This window comes from Eubalaena glacialis, chromosome 17 (genome assembly GCF_028564815.1).
Source record: "Eubalaena glacialis isolate mEubGla1 chromosome 17, mEubGla1.1.hap2.+ XY, whole genome shotgun sequence".
Lineage (NCBI taxonomy): Eukaryota > Metazoa > Chordata > Mammalia > Artiodactyla > Balaenidae > Eubalaena > Eubalaena glacialis.
This window is the reverse complement of record NC_083732.1, coordinates 21,343,368-21,357,500: the sequence shown is the minus strand read 5'-3', so window position 1 is coordinate 21,357,500 and position 14,133 is coordinate 21,343,368. Positions and strand designations below refer to the sequence as shown.

The 14,133-nt window shown below is 41.9% G+C and overlaps 1 protein-coding gene across 2 annotated transcripts in view; it reads right to left on the bottom strand.

Annotated features, from left to right (window-relative positions):
• Positions 1-14,133, bottom strand: part of ZFHX4 (zinc finger homeobox 4) — a 151,595-nt gene that overhangs the window by 2,772 nt on the left and 134,690 nt on the right. For both annotated transcript variants that reach the window (XM_061171648.1, XM_061171649.1), the window contains exons 6-9: positions 12,925-13,058; positions 12,496-12,696; positions 11,342-11,459; positions 5,405-10,807 (exon numbers count right to left, since the gene is read on the bottom strand). In XM_061171648.1, the coding sequence (XP_061027631.1) occupies positions 5,405-10,807; positions 11,342-11,459; positions 12,496-12,696; positions 12,925-13,058 (5,856 nt within the window). The remainder of the gene's footprint in view (positions 1-5,404; positions 10,808-11,341; positions 11,460-12,495; positions 12,697-12,924; positions 13,059-14,133) is intronic.

The window sequence follows — 14,133 nt, the reverse complement described above, 5'->3', positions numbered from 1 at the left end:
TCTATGCTAAATGCAACATTTGGGTGTGAAAAAAAAAAAGAAAAACGAGTGACACAAAAACACATTTCTTTAGCTAGAAAAAGAACTTTAGTTTCTTAATTGGTCTTTATCCAGCTGAGAAACCTTGTCTTAGGCTTAGCACTCAAGATACTCTCAAGTCCTCAACATCAGTCTCAACTTGACCCCAATCATTATCATATTACCGTCAATTAGCCTAGCTTATTACTGGCTGCTCTTCTTTTTAACCTTACCACACCCAACTCTTCTCTGATCTGCTTTGAAATAATTTCTGTAGTTGTATTAGTAATAGTCTCTAAGGAATATCCATCATGTTCGAGAACAGTCTTCCAATATCCTCAATAGTAAGTAGGGACAGATGCTAAAAATTCCATGTTTTTAAGAAAATTGAGTCCTAGAGCTGTGAAGTGACTTGATAGACAGAAATATACAACTCGATGGTAGATATGGAGGTGGGGAAACTAAATTTTACAGCTGCCACTCAAATTCATCTTCCTGTCTAATTGAATCAATTTCAAATGTTAAACAGTTGGAATATTAAAAATGAAAAAAGCAATCCTTGAAAATAATAACATTGTATTTCCAGGAGAAACTGATAGCAAGTATCTACATTTTACAGAAGAATGGATGACACATTCAAAATAAATTTAAATGAAAATGGCTTAAGATTGGCAGGGGTATGGTAGGAATGAACCAGTAAATTCCTGGATCTTTAATCCAATTTAGAATGTTAGACTTCTCAGATTCCATGGGACTTACACACAGCCCAAAACTGTGAAGTAATGGAGTTGCTTTTGGGGGCCCAAACCAACAACTCCCTTGCCTTTATTCCTACACTATGATGCCTGGTATCTTGATCTTCTTTCCACTTGCCTCTCTATAAAATTTTATTTGCAAGAAAAAAACCAGAGATATAAATACACCTATTTTTGGAAAGGATCAATATATACTAGATTCGATAATTTGAGGTTTCTTCTGCTATGATATTCTGATTTCATGATATTCTATGTTACTTTCCATTTAACAGAAGATAATGTATTAAGTCAGAAGAATTAATACCTAATTACAGAATTTCAGGCTTGAGTGATTCAGGCGGAAGAAGGATAGAAGATCCTTCCTTGCATTGTCAGAATGATATTATGTTGGTAGCCAGCTTCTTTTGCCTACTCATAAAGCCTACTTTATTTCTGGGTCTAGTACATCTAGACTTCATACTCAATAATTGCACCCCCTTCCACCTAAGTGCTTTCCCCCCTAAATCTAAAGAAATTGCTGGCTCACCTATCTCTCTGACGTGAGAATTTAAGGCAAGAGAAATTGTAAGGAACTTAAGATTTAAAAAAATAGCAGTGGTAGTTAGAAAGCAAGTAGATCAATAGCTGTTGACTCAGGCTTTCCCATCAGATGAGGTCTACAAATTCCTATCTAGAGGTCATATAATGAAGTAATGAAAATTTTTAGAAGACTGCCATAGGAATCCTAACTACTATAGTTAAAAACTACCAGAGATTTTTAAGAATTCAGCATCTTGAGGAGTAAGCTGACTTAAATAATCAGCTGTTAAGTAAAAATTTTAGGAAAAAAGATACAGATTAAGGATAATGAATAATGTACATTGGGTCTACTAATAAAAGACATAAACTTGTAGAAGTTTGCAGTCAAAAGTTCAGTAGTCAACTGATATATGAAAACCACATATAGAAGAGAAAAACTGGACAGTAATCAGGATGCAAAATAAGTGGTGGTAACTACAAAGATACATTCTTTCCTGTTCCCTAACTCCTGCTCCAATTCTCTCAAATTTCACAGAGAGATGAAAGTTTTTACCATCATTTTATTTGGTTTTGTTTTCCTGAAACAGCTGCCTATTCCCAAAAGTAATGCTTTTCAGAGGAAAATGCCTGTCTCACCATGACCGTAGATGTAGTGTCTTTTCCCCAAGTTGCTTTGATCTAGGTGTCCCAGAGGAAAAATTTACTATTGAGGTGAAAAATAAAACTAATTAAGTACATGGGCCAAAGACAATTGTGCTAAAATTATTAAAGACCTACTCTTATCTAGATTTACCCCAAAAATGCTAGTAAATTACACTGAAGTATGAGAAAAATGCAAAAGCCATGTTCTAAAGTTCCATTTAAGGAAATTGGGTTAGGCAGTATTTCCAAAGACTAATGGAACATATAAAAATCAGACACTGCTTAAAACAATAAAGTAAATATGTTAAAAATAGAAAATCAAGTTATTTTCCTAGTCATCTTGAGGAAAATGTCAAAAGAAGCTAACATCCTAAAGGATAAAATGTAAATTTAAAGGTTTCTAACTTTTTCCACGTGTACAGGCATGTGATTTTCTATTGTCACTTTCCCTTTCTGCATATGATCATGATAGAAAAAGACAATTGTGGAAAAATTTTTTAGCAGAAAATAATTTATTTTATCAAACATGAATGATAGTAAGTAGTGATACTGAACACAGGGCTAAGTCATTGTTCAGAAAGCAGGCACACATGATGGATATTACTATTCAAAGGGTTTTCTTTGTGATCTTGAAAGACTAAATAATTTGAAGATTTCTTGCAAGTATGGTAAGGAGGTTTTATGAGAATTAAAGCTGCTAAAACAGAACAGGAATTCCACCAAAAAAGGAATAAAATGGGTATTTAAATCAGGAAATTTAGAGGTTGATAAATGCTAAAACTGAACATGTACACTGCAATTAAGTCAATTTTGGGGTGTAGCCTTAGGAATCAGACTTATTACTTACTTTACGGCATATCTCATTCAATGGAGTCCCTTTTTAGTGATTTTCTTAGGAACAAAACCTTGAAATCTACCTTCAAAGGGATGGGGGTGTCTTTAAAATGAAGCCTTTTCCATAACTAAATCCCATTAAAATGGGACCAAGGTGAACACATCATATGGTCAAAGTTTATTCATATAGATAACAAACTGTTACAAGAGCCCAGGGCATGTGAGAGATACAGAAATATTTTACTTATGAAGCAATTTTCTTCTTTTATTTCACCTAGCTGGTCTGTCTATTTCTTCCATAGAGCAATGGAGATATGTGTTTGATTAAAACATAATACAGTAGAAAGATGCTGATAGAAAGATGGAGAACCACAGCTCTACTCCATGAGATGATTAAAATATTCAGCATTACCCACCACAGATCAATTAACCTAAAAAAGATGTGAGCTGGAAGTGTGGGAATTCAGGCTCTCAGATGGGATCCTGCTGATAACTCTGCTGTGCTAATGTTTAAACTCCTTCACAAACAAAGAACTAATTCAAGAGAAATTGCAAATTCCAGTAGGTATGTTCCTGGACCTTTTCTCTTTATAACACTCTCCGGTCTGTTTTGGTCCATGATTTAATGAAGCAGCAGATACACGGTGCCCTCAGTATCTGATGCATTTAAAAATAGTGCTCTCTGAGGAGGGCCTGCCTCTAACATCTTCCCACAATTCTGAGAGTTATAAAAAGGGCCCATATTTCAGGGGGAGAATGTAAATTATATTTATGGTGTGTAGAATGAGGAGAAAGGTTAGGTTGTTTATGTATTTCATAAACATCTTCTCTCTCCTCCCTCCTGGCTTTCTCTTGTACAGGCCCTCAGAGTACCAGTTTCAGAGTGACAAACCAGATGGGTAGTCAAGGAAGGACCTGTTGTCCAAGCAAAGGCCTTCTGATCCAGTGGAGAGAAAAACAAGATGTGCTGACCACCACTTAGTGGGGTGACTACATAGGATCATCAATCAAAGCTGACTTGCAGATTAAAGGCACAGATACTTGAACTGTTCTTAGCCCGTTGTAAATATCAAATTTTATTCTATTTTACATAATTGTAAAATTTATATATAAGTGCTCATGGAATTTTTCCACATTAGACATTATGTGGAAAAGCTCTATTTTATGTAACTGATCACAGGAGTCTTTCTACATAAGACATTTTTCTAGATGTCAATTAATAATTAGTGATATATAAAGTGAGACTAGAAGACTAATACATTCATAGGCGGGCAGGGGAAGGTAGCTGGTGTGATAGTTAAAGGAAAGGACCTCGCAGAAATTTTCTTGGTAAAACTCTTTATATGTGCAGATTCATTCTGCTTCTCTCTAATGCCAACAAGTCATTCTGGACAGGGAACCAATCAGATGAGCTAGCAGTAGCCAAGGGGTCATTTGATATCATTGTTTTCATGTCTCCCAAAATAAAAGTTAAAATGGGAATATCTTCCAGAGTCACATTAAAATGTAAATCGCCATAAGAGAAGGATGAAATTGAAAAGTTTGAAATTTATGTAAAAGTCCAATCTGGAAAATGAAAAAAAGCTTTCCTTTTGTGTTTTTGGAAACTTTCCAGATAAATGTAATTAGTTCATTCTAGATGTCTCTTTGGAATGTCATAATTTCCTTGTAAAAATTTTTTTAAAATGTACTGTTAATTTGGAAAATAAAACTTACTTTAAAGAAAAAACTAGAATCTTTTTTTTTCCATTTTGGATAATATACAACTTGTGTTATATGTATAGCTACATGAATGCCTAGCATACTATCTTCAATTTTTTTCAGTCTCTTGATAAACACAGAATTGGATTCTTCATCGGGGATTGCCTCAAACAGTTTTACCATTTTGGTCTGTCTTTATTATAAATCTAGGCTAGGGGTGGTGGTAGAAAGGCATGGAGTAATATAAATGTATTTTTAAGGTTTTAAATTTACATAAATAACAAGTAACAAAATGAATGCTACTAAAAGCAAAATCATATAGCAATGCTAAGTTACAAATTATCACAGAAGTCATATTTTTAGTAGTTAAACTTTATATATATATGCTTTATTACCTGCTAGGTGTAATGCGGGGGAATTCCTGTGGCTAGAAGGCCCTTAGCTTTTGAACTTCCTGGCATTTAAGCGGGAAAAAAACCCCAAAAAGTACAAAACCAAAAAAAAAAAAAAAAAAAAAAAATCAGTGTCTCTTGGAAATAACATAAATTAGGAAACCAATGAATGTATTACTTAATGCTTCACTTTCTTAATATGTATACCAAATTTTGTGCCACGTGCCTGTGCTGAAATGCCGTTTGAAATCAGTTTTGAAATGAGTATATTAAAGGAACGTTCCTAAAATATAAAGATATAATGATATAAATAATATATTTCTGAGACTCTGATCTACCTTGTCTTTGTTTTTCTGCATACGTTCAGGTTGGCTTATTTCCTGGTTATTAACTATATAGCCACTAAAATATATATTTCAAATAACATCATGGTTTCACTTACTCAAATGAAAAGAGATCCAACATACCCTGTTCTTGGTTACATGTCATTGGCTGCCTAATATTATTTAATTAATTAGACGGACTCTCCTTGAAATGACTTACTGTTTGAATTTTGTGGAAATCCAGGCAAGGAGGATGGACCGTTCATTCCAGGGAGAAGGACTGAGGGGAGGCCGGGGAGTCCTGGATAGGCCGCTGGCAGACTGATGCCATGAAGGGGGCTGCTGTCCATCATGCCCGGCTGCTGTACCGCTAAGCCCAGCACATCCGAAGCTTTCTTTATACGGTCAAGTTCTTGCTGTGCCATCAGCTGTCGAACGGTCGTCGGAGCCAAGTAATCTTTCTCCCGATCAAGCTGACTCCCGACGGTCTCCCTCACTTTTGAAATGTGCTGTTTGGAGAAAATATGATCTCTGATGGACAAGCGGGCGGAGTACTTCACCCCACAGAGGGTACACTCTGGTTTGGCGCCTTCCGTGCCACTTTGATTGATCATGAAAGGCTTCCCTATGTTAATTTTAAATTTCTTTTCCTTCGCCCTTGCATTCTGGAACCACACCTGGACCACGCGCTTGGGCAGACCAATCTCATTCCCTAGCATTTCACATTCTTGCATGGTTGGAGTTCGGTAGTCACTAAAGCAAGCCTTGAGAACTTTGAGTTGAAGATTGCTCATCTGGGTTCTGAAACGCTTGTGACCTGGTCGATCGTTACTTTTGGATTTGAAAGGATTGCTGGATCCAAATGGATTTGGTGAACTCGGGTCAGCTATGCTGGACGTTTCACTGCGGTCAGCATTGTCATCGGGGTCATCCGTGATATAAAAGCTTTGGTCATGGTCACCATCTTTATCGTTGAAAGGTATTGAGGGACTCGTGAGAGAAAAGAGAAATTTTTCATCACAGACCTCCGTGGTGGGTGGGGTTGCTGTTTTTGGCAAAGTGTCGAGAGTTTTGGGCTCTTTAGGAGATAAAGCTGGCTTCACATCTCCAGAGCTTCCCGTGGTGCTTTCCATTTCTGCGTTTCCCTCATCTCCGGTGGTGGCGTCACTGATCGCTGTATTAATTGACGAAGTCTCATCAAAGTCCGTTTTATTTTGATCATACCCAGCCTCAGCAGGAGGGGCGTTTAAATTCTCGACATCCTCAGAACATTCTGCTTTAAAAGAAGAAGGGCTTAAAAGATTCTTCGGCGACAGCTCTGCTGTTTTGCTAACAGGTGTTGACACTGTAGAAGCCAATTCATTCTCACTTGAGAGATCAATTTTAGTTAATGGCAGAGATGGATAATCAAAATAAATGTATTTCTGCGGGCTTTCTCCCCCATCTTCTGTTGATATTAAAGGGCTTGGTGGCAAACTGTAACCTGCCTGCTTTCCTTCATTCCAGTGCCGGGAGCGAATGTGGCTTTCTAAGGCTGACTTCGCCTTAAACAGGGCTCGGCAAAAGGGACACCGTTTATGAGACTGGGCTGGACCCACTGCCCGGAACTGGCCTTTCCTTTCTCGCGCTCGTGTGTTCTGGAACCAGACTTGCACGACTCTTTTCTTGAGCCCCACTTCACGTGCAATATGGTCAAGCATTTTCCGGGTAGGATTGGAATCCAATAAGTATTTTTCATAGAGAATTTCCAGTTGTTCAGGGGTGATGGTGGTTCTCAAGCGTTTATCACGGTGTTGGTCTTCACCGCTATTCCCGCCTTCCTTTTCACTGCAGTTATTCTCTTCTTTATCATCCAGTTTCCTTTTAAGGGAAGCAGCAACTGTGGCCTGGGCTGCGGGGTGGGACGAAGTGGTCTGAGGGGGCATCTGTGTGAGAGAACCACTCAGCAGCTGTCCAGTCATCAGTGGATTGTTGGGGTCGAATATCATGTAGGGCATGTCCATGGGCCGTTCCAAGAACGGGGAGTGAAGGAATTGGTTCTGGGCAGCCAGGAAGTGCATGTGCTGGTGCTCCTGCCAGAGTTCCAGAGTCGGGAAGGCAACTGTGCACTGATCACATTGGTACTGTAGTAACTGTGGAGGTAGACTGTTCTGGAGAGAAGTCATGGAAATCTGCAGTGGACTGGAAGGGACCGGGGTTTGAGAGGCCGAGGGAGGTCTTCCCATAAGTTGGGGCTGTTTTGGTGTCTGTGGCTGAGCGGCCGAGGCCGGCGGCGGGTCTGAGGAAGTGGATGCTGAGAGCAGCGCTGGTTTGGCGCCTTGAGAAGGCGGCAAGGGGTCACTCTGCTTTGGCTTTTCCGTGGGATATTCGGGTTTTGGAGACGTCTTCTCCGGTTCCGGTTTGGGCGATGGAATCAGCGGGGTGCTAGTCCCAGAGCCAGAACTTGCCGCCGGGGCAGGAGCGTTTTTGGGTGCCTCCGTTTGGCCAGACACTGTGCAATGCTTATACACCACCTGATCCGTGGCGTCCATGGAGTCTTCGGTTTGGCTTTCATCTTGGGCATCATCATCTTCATCCTTATAACACTGCTTTTTCTGATGCGTAATCAAGTCAAAGATCCTGGGGAAAACCACATTGCACTTTTTACACTGGTACTGCATGTTGCTCGTTCGAATATACCGCTCATTAGTAAGTTCTCTTTTTTCGTTATCTTTAGCTTCTGCTTGATTCTCGTAACTCTTCCGTGCCTTCTGACGAGCATTCTGGAACCATACAACAATAACCCGGGTAGGCAGATTGAGAACGGTAGAGAGCTGTTCTATTTCGTCATCTTTTGGGTAAGCGTTTGTGTCAAAAAAGTCTTGAAGAACCCTAAGCTGGTAGTCCGTAAACCTGGTTCTCGACGACCTTTTACTGAAGGATGCATCCGATTTGTAATGTTCTAAAGAGGAGGGCTGGGGGTCGATTCTGATATCTTCCAAAACTGTTATGGGAGGGTTACTGAAGTTGTAGGGCGAATCTTTATTTCTCTGCCGTTCCTTAAAAAGCGTATTTCGAAACCAGTGCTTGATAACCTTTTGAGAGAGGCCCGATTTCTCCGCCATTTCTTGGATCTGTTCTTCACTCGGAGAATTATTGATGTCAAAATAAGCCCTCAGGATTTTCAGCTGGTCGTCCGTAATTCTTGTCCGTGGGCGTTTGAACTGAGAATGCCTTAGGAAATTGGGATCTAACCCGAGTTGCTGCTGGCAGAGCTGAGTGAGATCCGCCGAGAGAGTGTCCACCTGGGGCAGCTGCAGGGCGAGCTGGGGAGGAAGCGCAGGATGCTGCACGGGCTGCATCATGATGGAAGGAAAGAGCGGAAGGTCCAGGGACACGGGCAGCTGGACCTGCGGGGGAGCAGATGGGGGAGGGGGCGGTGGGGGAGGTGGGGGAGGAGGCGGCGGAGGGGGCGGCGGGGGAGTGGGCGGTGGGGCTTGGAGCGGAGCGGAGACCCCGCCTGGCAGTTTCACGGGCCCCAGGGAAGGAGCCTGCGGAGGGGCTGGAGGCAGCGGTGGAGGCGGAGGGGGGGGCGGGGGCGTTTCTGGGGAAGATGGCGAAATGGGATAAAGCTTATCATAGGCCTCCCTGTATTGACGAGCAAATTTTTCTAGCGCTCCATATGGAAAAAACTGGCCGTGTACGTGTTCTTGGTGACTCTTTAGAATAAGGACATTGGAGAACAACTTCCCACACGTTCCACATTCCAGCTTCTCGGTACTTTCCCCTTCCCCACTCTTGCCCTTCTTCTGTACCTTCTGCCTGTTCTCATTATACTGAATGACCAGTTCAAAACCGAAGTTTTCCAGTAACGCTTTGGCTGCATTTCCTCGGGCCCCTGAAGCGATTCGGGGCGGTGGGATGGATGGTTCCAAGGATTTTTGCTTCTTTCCATCTTTGCCTTCTTTGAGCCCTTCACCTTCACTAACGAGTTCTTGCTTTGGCTTGTCTTGCTTTTCAGCAACCTCTTCCGCCTCCTTGTAAGAGGGTATGTCCTTCATGATGGGGCAGTCGGCACTGGCCGTGGCGGTTTGCTCTTGTTTCAATAATTTGCTGGCCTGCTGCGGCGGCGGCGGCGGCGGCGGCGGCGGCGGTGGCGGCGGCGGCTTTTGAGACTGCAGCTGGGGCTGTATGGCTTGGTACTGCTGTGCTTGTTGCTGAAGTATCTGGAGTTGAGTTTGGCCAACGTGATGTTGGGTTTGAATCTGCTGCTTCAAGTCTTCAAGCAAGGACCCGGCCATTCCGGTCATGCCAGGCATCCCGAAGGCAGCAGAGCCCGGCAAGCCCAAATCTGGCCCCAAGCTGAACTCCGTCCCGGGGATGTAGAACGGAAAGAGAAACTGAGGCTGCTGAAACTGCAGCAGCGCTTCCGGAGTCATAGGAAAATGAGGCAGAAAGGCGGGGTTGAGAAACTGAGGCTGAAAGAACGCAGCTTGCTGTTGCAACTCGTGCTGCAGCTGCAGCTGAAGCTGTGCTGGTGACTGCGGCGGGTGATGCGTAGGTTGAGCAGACATTAATTCCGGAGTTTGCTTTTTAGTTAATTCTTTGGCATCTAAGTGGGTGTCTTTGCTGCTTACTGCTGCTAAACTCATGGAATCTAACATCCCTTGGCTGGGACTATTAACGTTGGCTCCGACGCCGTGCCCGCCGGCCACGTGACTGCTGGGCTCCAGCTTTGCAGCCCTTGCCTTTGTCTGGTGGAGCACGGACCTCATGTGGATTTCCAAGGTCGAACTTTGGCTGTATGCAACGTTGCAGATGCTGCACTTGTAGGGTTTGTTATCTGTGCTGTTGTTGGTTTCTTGAGGAACAGGGCTGGAAGCTTCTTGCAAAACCTTTTTCAACTTATGCAGGTGAGACACTGAATTATAATGGACCAAGAGAATGTTCTTTTGGGTGAACGACTCTTTACACACTGTACATTTATATGGGCGAGATGGATCGAGGAATTTTTCCATCGTAAAATTTGGCCCTTTTCTAAAAGGTAAGGTCCGCTTTGGTTCAGAGCCCATGTCATCCGGAATAGAGCTACTGTCACTTCCTGCTGGACTTGCCTTCCCCTCATGGTCCACCTCGTACTCCCTCTCCATTTCCTGCTCTAGGGCCTGGTCGTCCTGGGCCATGGTTTCACTCTCTGCCCACAGTTCACCATTCACGGGCAAGGAGGCATACAGCTGTTGAAGTTCAGCTTCACTCAGTTCAGGGTGGCCTGCTTCCAAGTGTTTTTTTAAAGCCTGGAATGTACGGAAACTACGCTGGCAGAGGTTACACATTGTAGCGGCCCGAATCGCATGATACTGGGAATGTATCTGAAGCTTCTGCATAGTCTTAAAAGCCAAGCTACAATGGTTACAACGATACTTGTAAACATGGCGGTCCGAAACAGAGAGTGGTTGCCTTTTTTGCTGTTCGCTTAATTGATCCTGCAGTGTGTCGGAGATTTTCATATCCTTACTGCTGTTTTTATTCCATTCCGACACTTCTGTGGGTTCTTTAGTTGGTTTCTGCTCCTCACTCTTTATTTCCACACCAGCCTTTGAATCGTCAAGACCCGCCATACTTTTGTCATCCATTGGACTTTCACCTGTGTCAAGAAAGCATAAACATCGCTTATAGGAAGGAAGTCTACAGCTTAAACGCCAATGAATATTGTTAAGTAGGAGCTTCTAAAGGTTTCTGCTTAATTGAATCGCTGAAGAAATATTTATTTGAGCAACTACTATATGGCAAGCACTGTACTGGGCCCTGGGGATATAAAGGTGAATAAGAAATCACCCCTGACTTCAAGGAATTTCAGCATAGGGAAGAAGATAAGTCAAAGGTAATTATAGTATGCTACCAGCAGCGTGATAGCAAGGGCCATAACCGTCGTGTTCAGTAATTAGAACACACGAAATATTCCTGGTCATTGATACTTAGGTCCCCCAAGGGCAGTTTACAGATAACCAGATATTAAATATGCCTTAGAAACTATGGCTTTTGGAAATGCCATACTTTTTTTCCCCTGTGCTTTTTTAAAAACAAAAAAAGATCTTTGATAGTAATAATGCTGGACCAGCATCACAGATGCAAGGCCCTGAGTGTGTCTTGCGGAGATCTTGGTCAGAGGCTGGCATACCTGAATATTTCCCGGCCCCCTCAGCTGTGATGGCTGCAGGTGTGTCCCGCTCTGACTTCTCAGAGGTGGCTGCTGGCAGTAGCAAGCTGTTAGGCATCATCACATCAGGGACAGGCACCTGTGAAAAGCAAAGGGGTTCATGGCAAAGGTACCCCAGAAATCACAGACTCCATCACATCTGCCCTTGGTCAGTAGCATATCCCAGTTACATTTTTCCAACCAAAGCAGGGACATTCTGTGACTCTTACAGGCCAATGCTCTCCCTTCAAATTTCGGATCAATGCTGTTGTGATGCAGTATTCTTCTTTTCTTTTTTAAAAAATATGGTTTAGGGGCTTCCCTGGTGGCGCAGTGGTTGAGAATCTGCCTGCCAATGCAGGGGTCACAGGTTCGAGCCCTGGTCTGGGAAGATCCCACATGCCGCAGAGCAACTAGGCCCGTGAGCCACCATTACTGAGCCTGCGCGCCTGGAGTCTGTGCTCCGCAACAAGAGAGGCCGCGATAGTGAGAGGCCCGCGCACGGCAATGAAGAGTGGCCCCCGCTCGCCGCAACTAGAGAAAGCCCTCGCACAGAAACGAAGACCCAACACAGCCGTAAATTAAAAAAAAAAAAAAAAAAAAATGGTTTACAACTAATAAGGACCTACTGTATGGCACAGGGAACTCTACTCAATACTCTGTAATGGCCTATATGGGAAAAGAATCTAAAAAAGAGTGGATATGTGTATATGTATAACTGATTCACTTTGCTGTACACCTGAAACTAACACAATATTGTAAATCAACTATACTCCAACAAAAATTGAAAAAATTTAAGAAATACGCTTTGAAAGTTTTTGTAACCAAGAAATGATAGCCAAGAAAATATGAAACTCAAGGTACCCACATGAATCATTTGATTAACATTACAGGCATGAGAAGAAGGTTGCAAAATCTGTGTTATTGAATAAGCTATGCCTTGTATCATATTTGGGGTTTATTCCAAAGCACAAGAGACAACAAATGGGCCTTTACTTGGGATTCCTACCACACAGTCAGTAAGAGCTTGATGCAACACAGAAGAAATAAATTTCTATCAAACAATAATTACAGATTTTGTGTTGATACCTTTACAGAGATTATGTCACATATGCATCAACATTTGGTTTCCTTACTGTCATAAGCAGCTTCTCTACACAATCCGGAGACACACTGTGCAAATGCGTCAGATGCAGCTGGAGGTGCATTTTGTTGCTGAGGACGTCCTGGCAGAGGGGGCAGCAGATGACCGGCTGCACTGAGTGCTGTGACAGGACGTGCATCTGGATACGACTTTGGTCCCTACTATTGTAGTTACAATAAGGACACTGATAGAACTGGAAAATATTGAATAAACATGGTCACTATTAGTTAATGGATTTTGATGACTTCAGAGCATTAGAAGTCACACCAAGAGTTAATTACCTTGCCAATCATAGCGTCTACATACATTTCAACAGCATGGAATGGTTTGGAGGCTCTAAAATTATCAAGGGCAATAAAAAAAACAAAAACAAAAACAAAAACATGTTTACACAGTAAAGGGAAAAAGAAAACACATTTACCTGCTCGTGACAGAATTTATTGTCCTCTGTAGGTTTTGATCTTTTTGTTGCCACATCCTCTTCTTTTGCCAGCAGGAGTGGCTGGGTTCCCCCTGCCACACTGACTTTTAGCTCCTTTTCTGGTGTGATTATTCCTGATTCCCAAAAAAGAATAGGACACCTCAATTTTAAAAGACTAACAATGTCGAGATCAGAAAAATTATGTTTTCCAAATATCTCTGGCTCTAAATCCACTGAGTCACCAAAGAACCAGAAAAGCACTTTTATACAATGCTAATCTCAAAAGGCAAAAATTGCACTTCTTTTTGTCCACTAACCAAGTGGACTTTTTATATATTTTAAAATGTGCTCCTGTCTCATATTTTGATAACCGTAGGTGACCTTGAAAGATTCATCAATAACACGTGCTCTCTGGTGTCTCAGTACGGCTTTATCACATTAAAGCAAATCTACTCCCATTCGCAAATGCTAACTTAGAAAATAATTATTTTTGCTAACGTTTAATTACCTATCTCTTCTCTAAAATTCCGGGACACTGAAAACATTTCAAAATTCTGAGAAGAGCTGACTAGTTATAATTCAAAAATGAAAACAATGTTTTTACGTGGTGAATGTAGGATTTTAAAATTATACATTACATATCCACTGCTGCTTTTTCGTGATTTATTCTTTGCTTTAGATGTTTCAGCAGTTGGCTGTGCACATAACATTGTAGTCCAAATCAAGAAGACAATTGTTTTATGAGGTTAATCTGAATATTCGGTGTTAAAAGACGGTTTAAAATTTTGCCTAGATGAGCAACATAATGTATAGAAGCCTCACACACATCAAAGGAGAGAGTGTGATTCTAATTTCCCAATCTAACAGAAAATTCTTTCCAGCATCAATTTTCCCGATAATCTCCTCTGTGAGGCTGGATATTACAGCGACATTGGGTAGGCATGTCACATACATCTCACGACAAACACAAAACCTCATTTACCAGCCATTCCAATCTCATCATAGCGCGGCATCATCCGACCTTTTTTCTGCTGTTTATTATGAGTATTTCTAATTTTAACTTTCAATTTTCACCATCTTCCAGTCAATTTGCAACTAAATTATTTCCAGGGTGAGGACACTATCACTGGACAACTGGGTGCAAATACATCTTGAAATGCAATGAAGTTAAACCATTGATTGCTATCAGACCCCGCGTAAATATAGAGT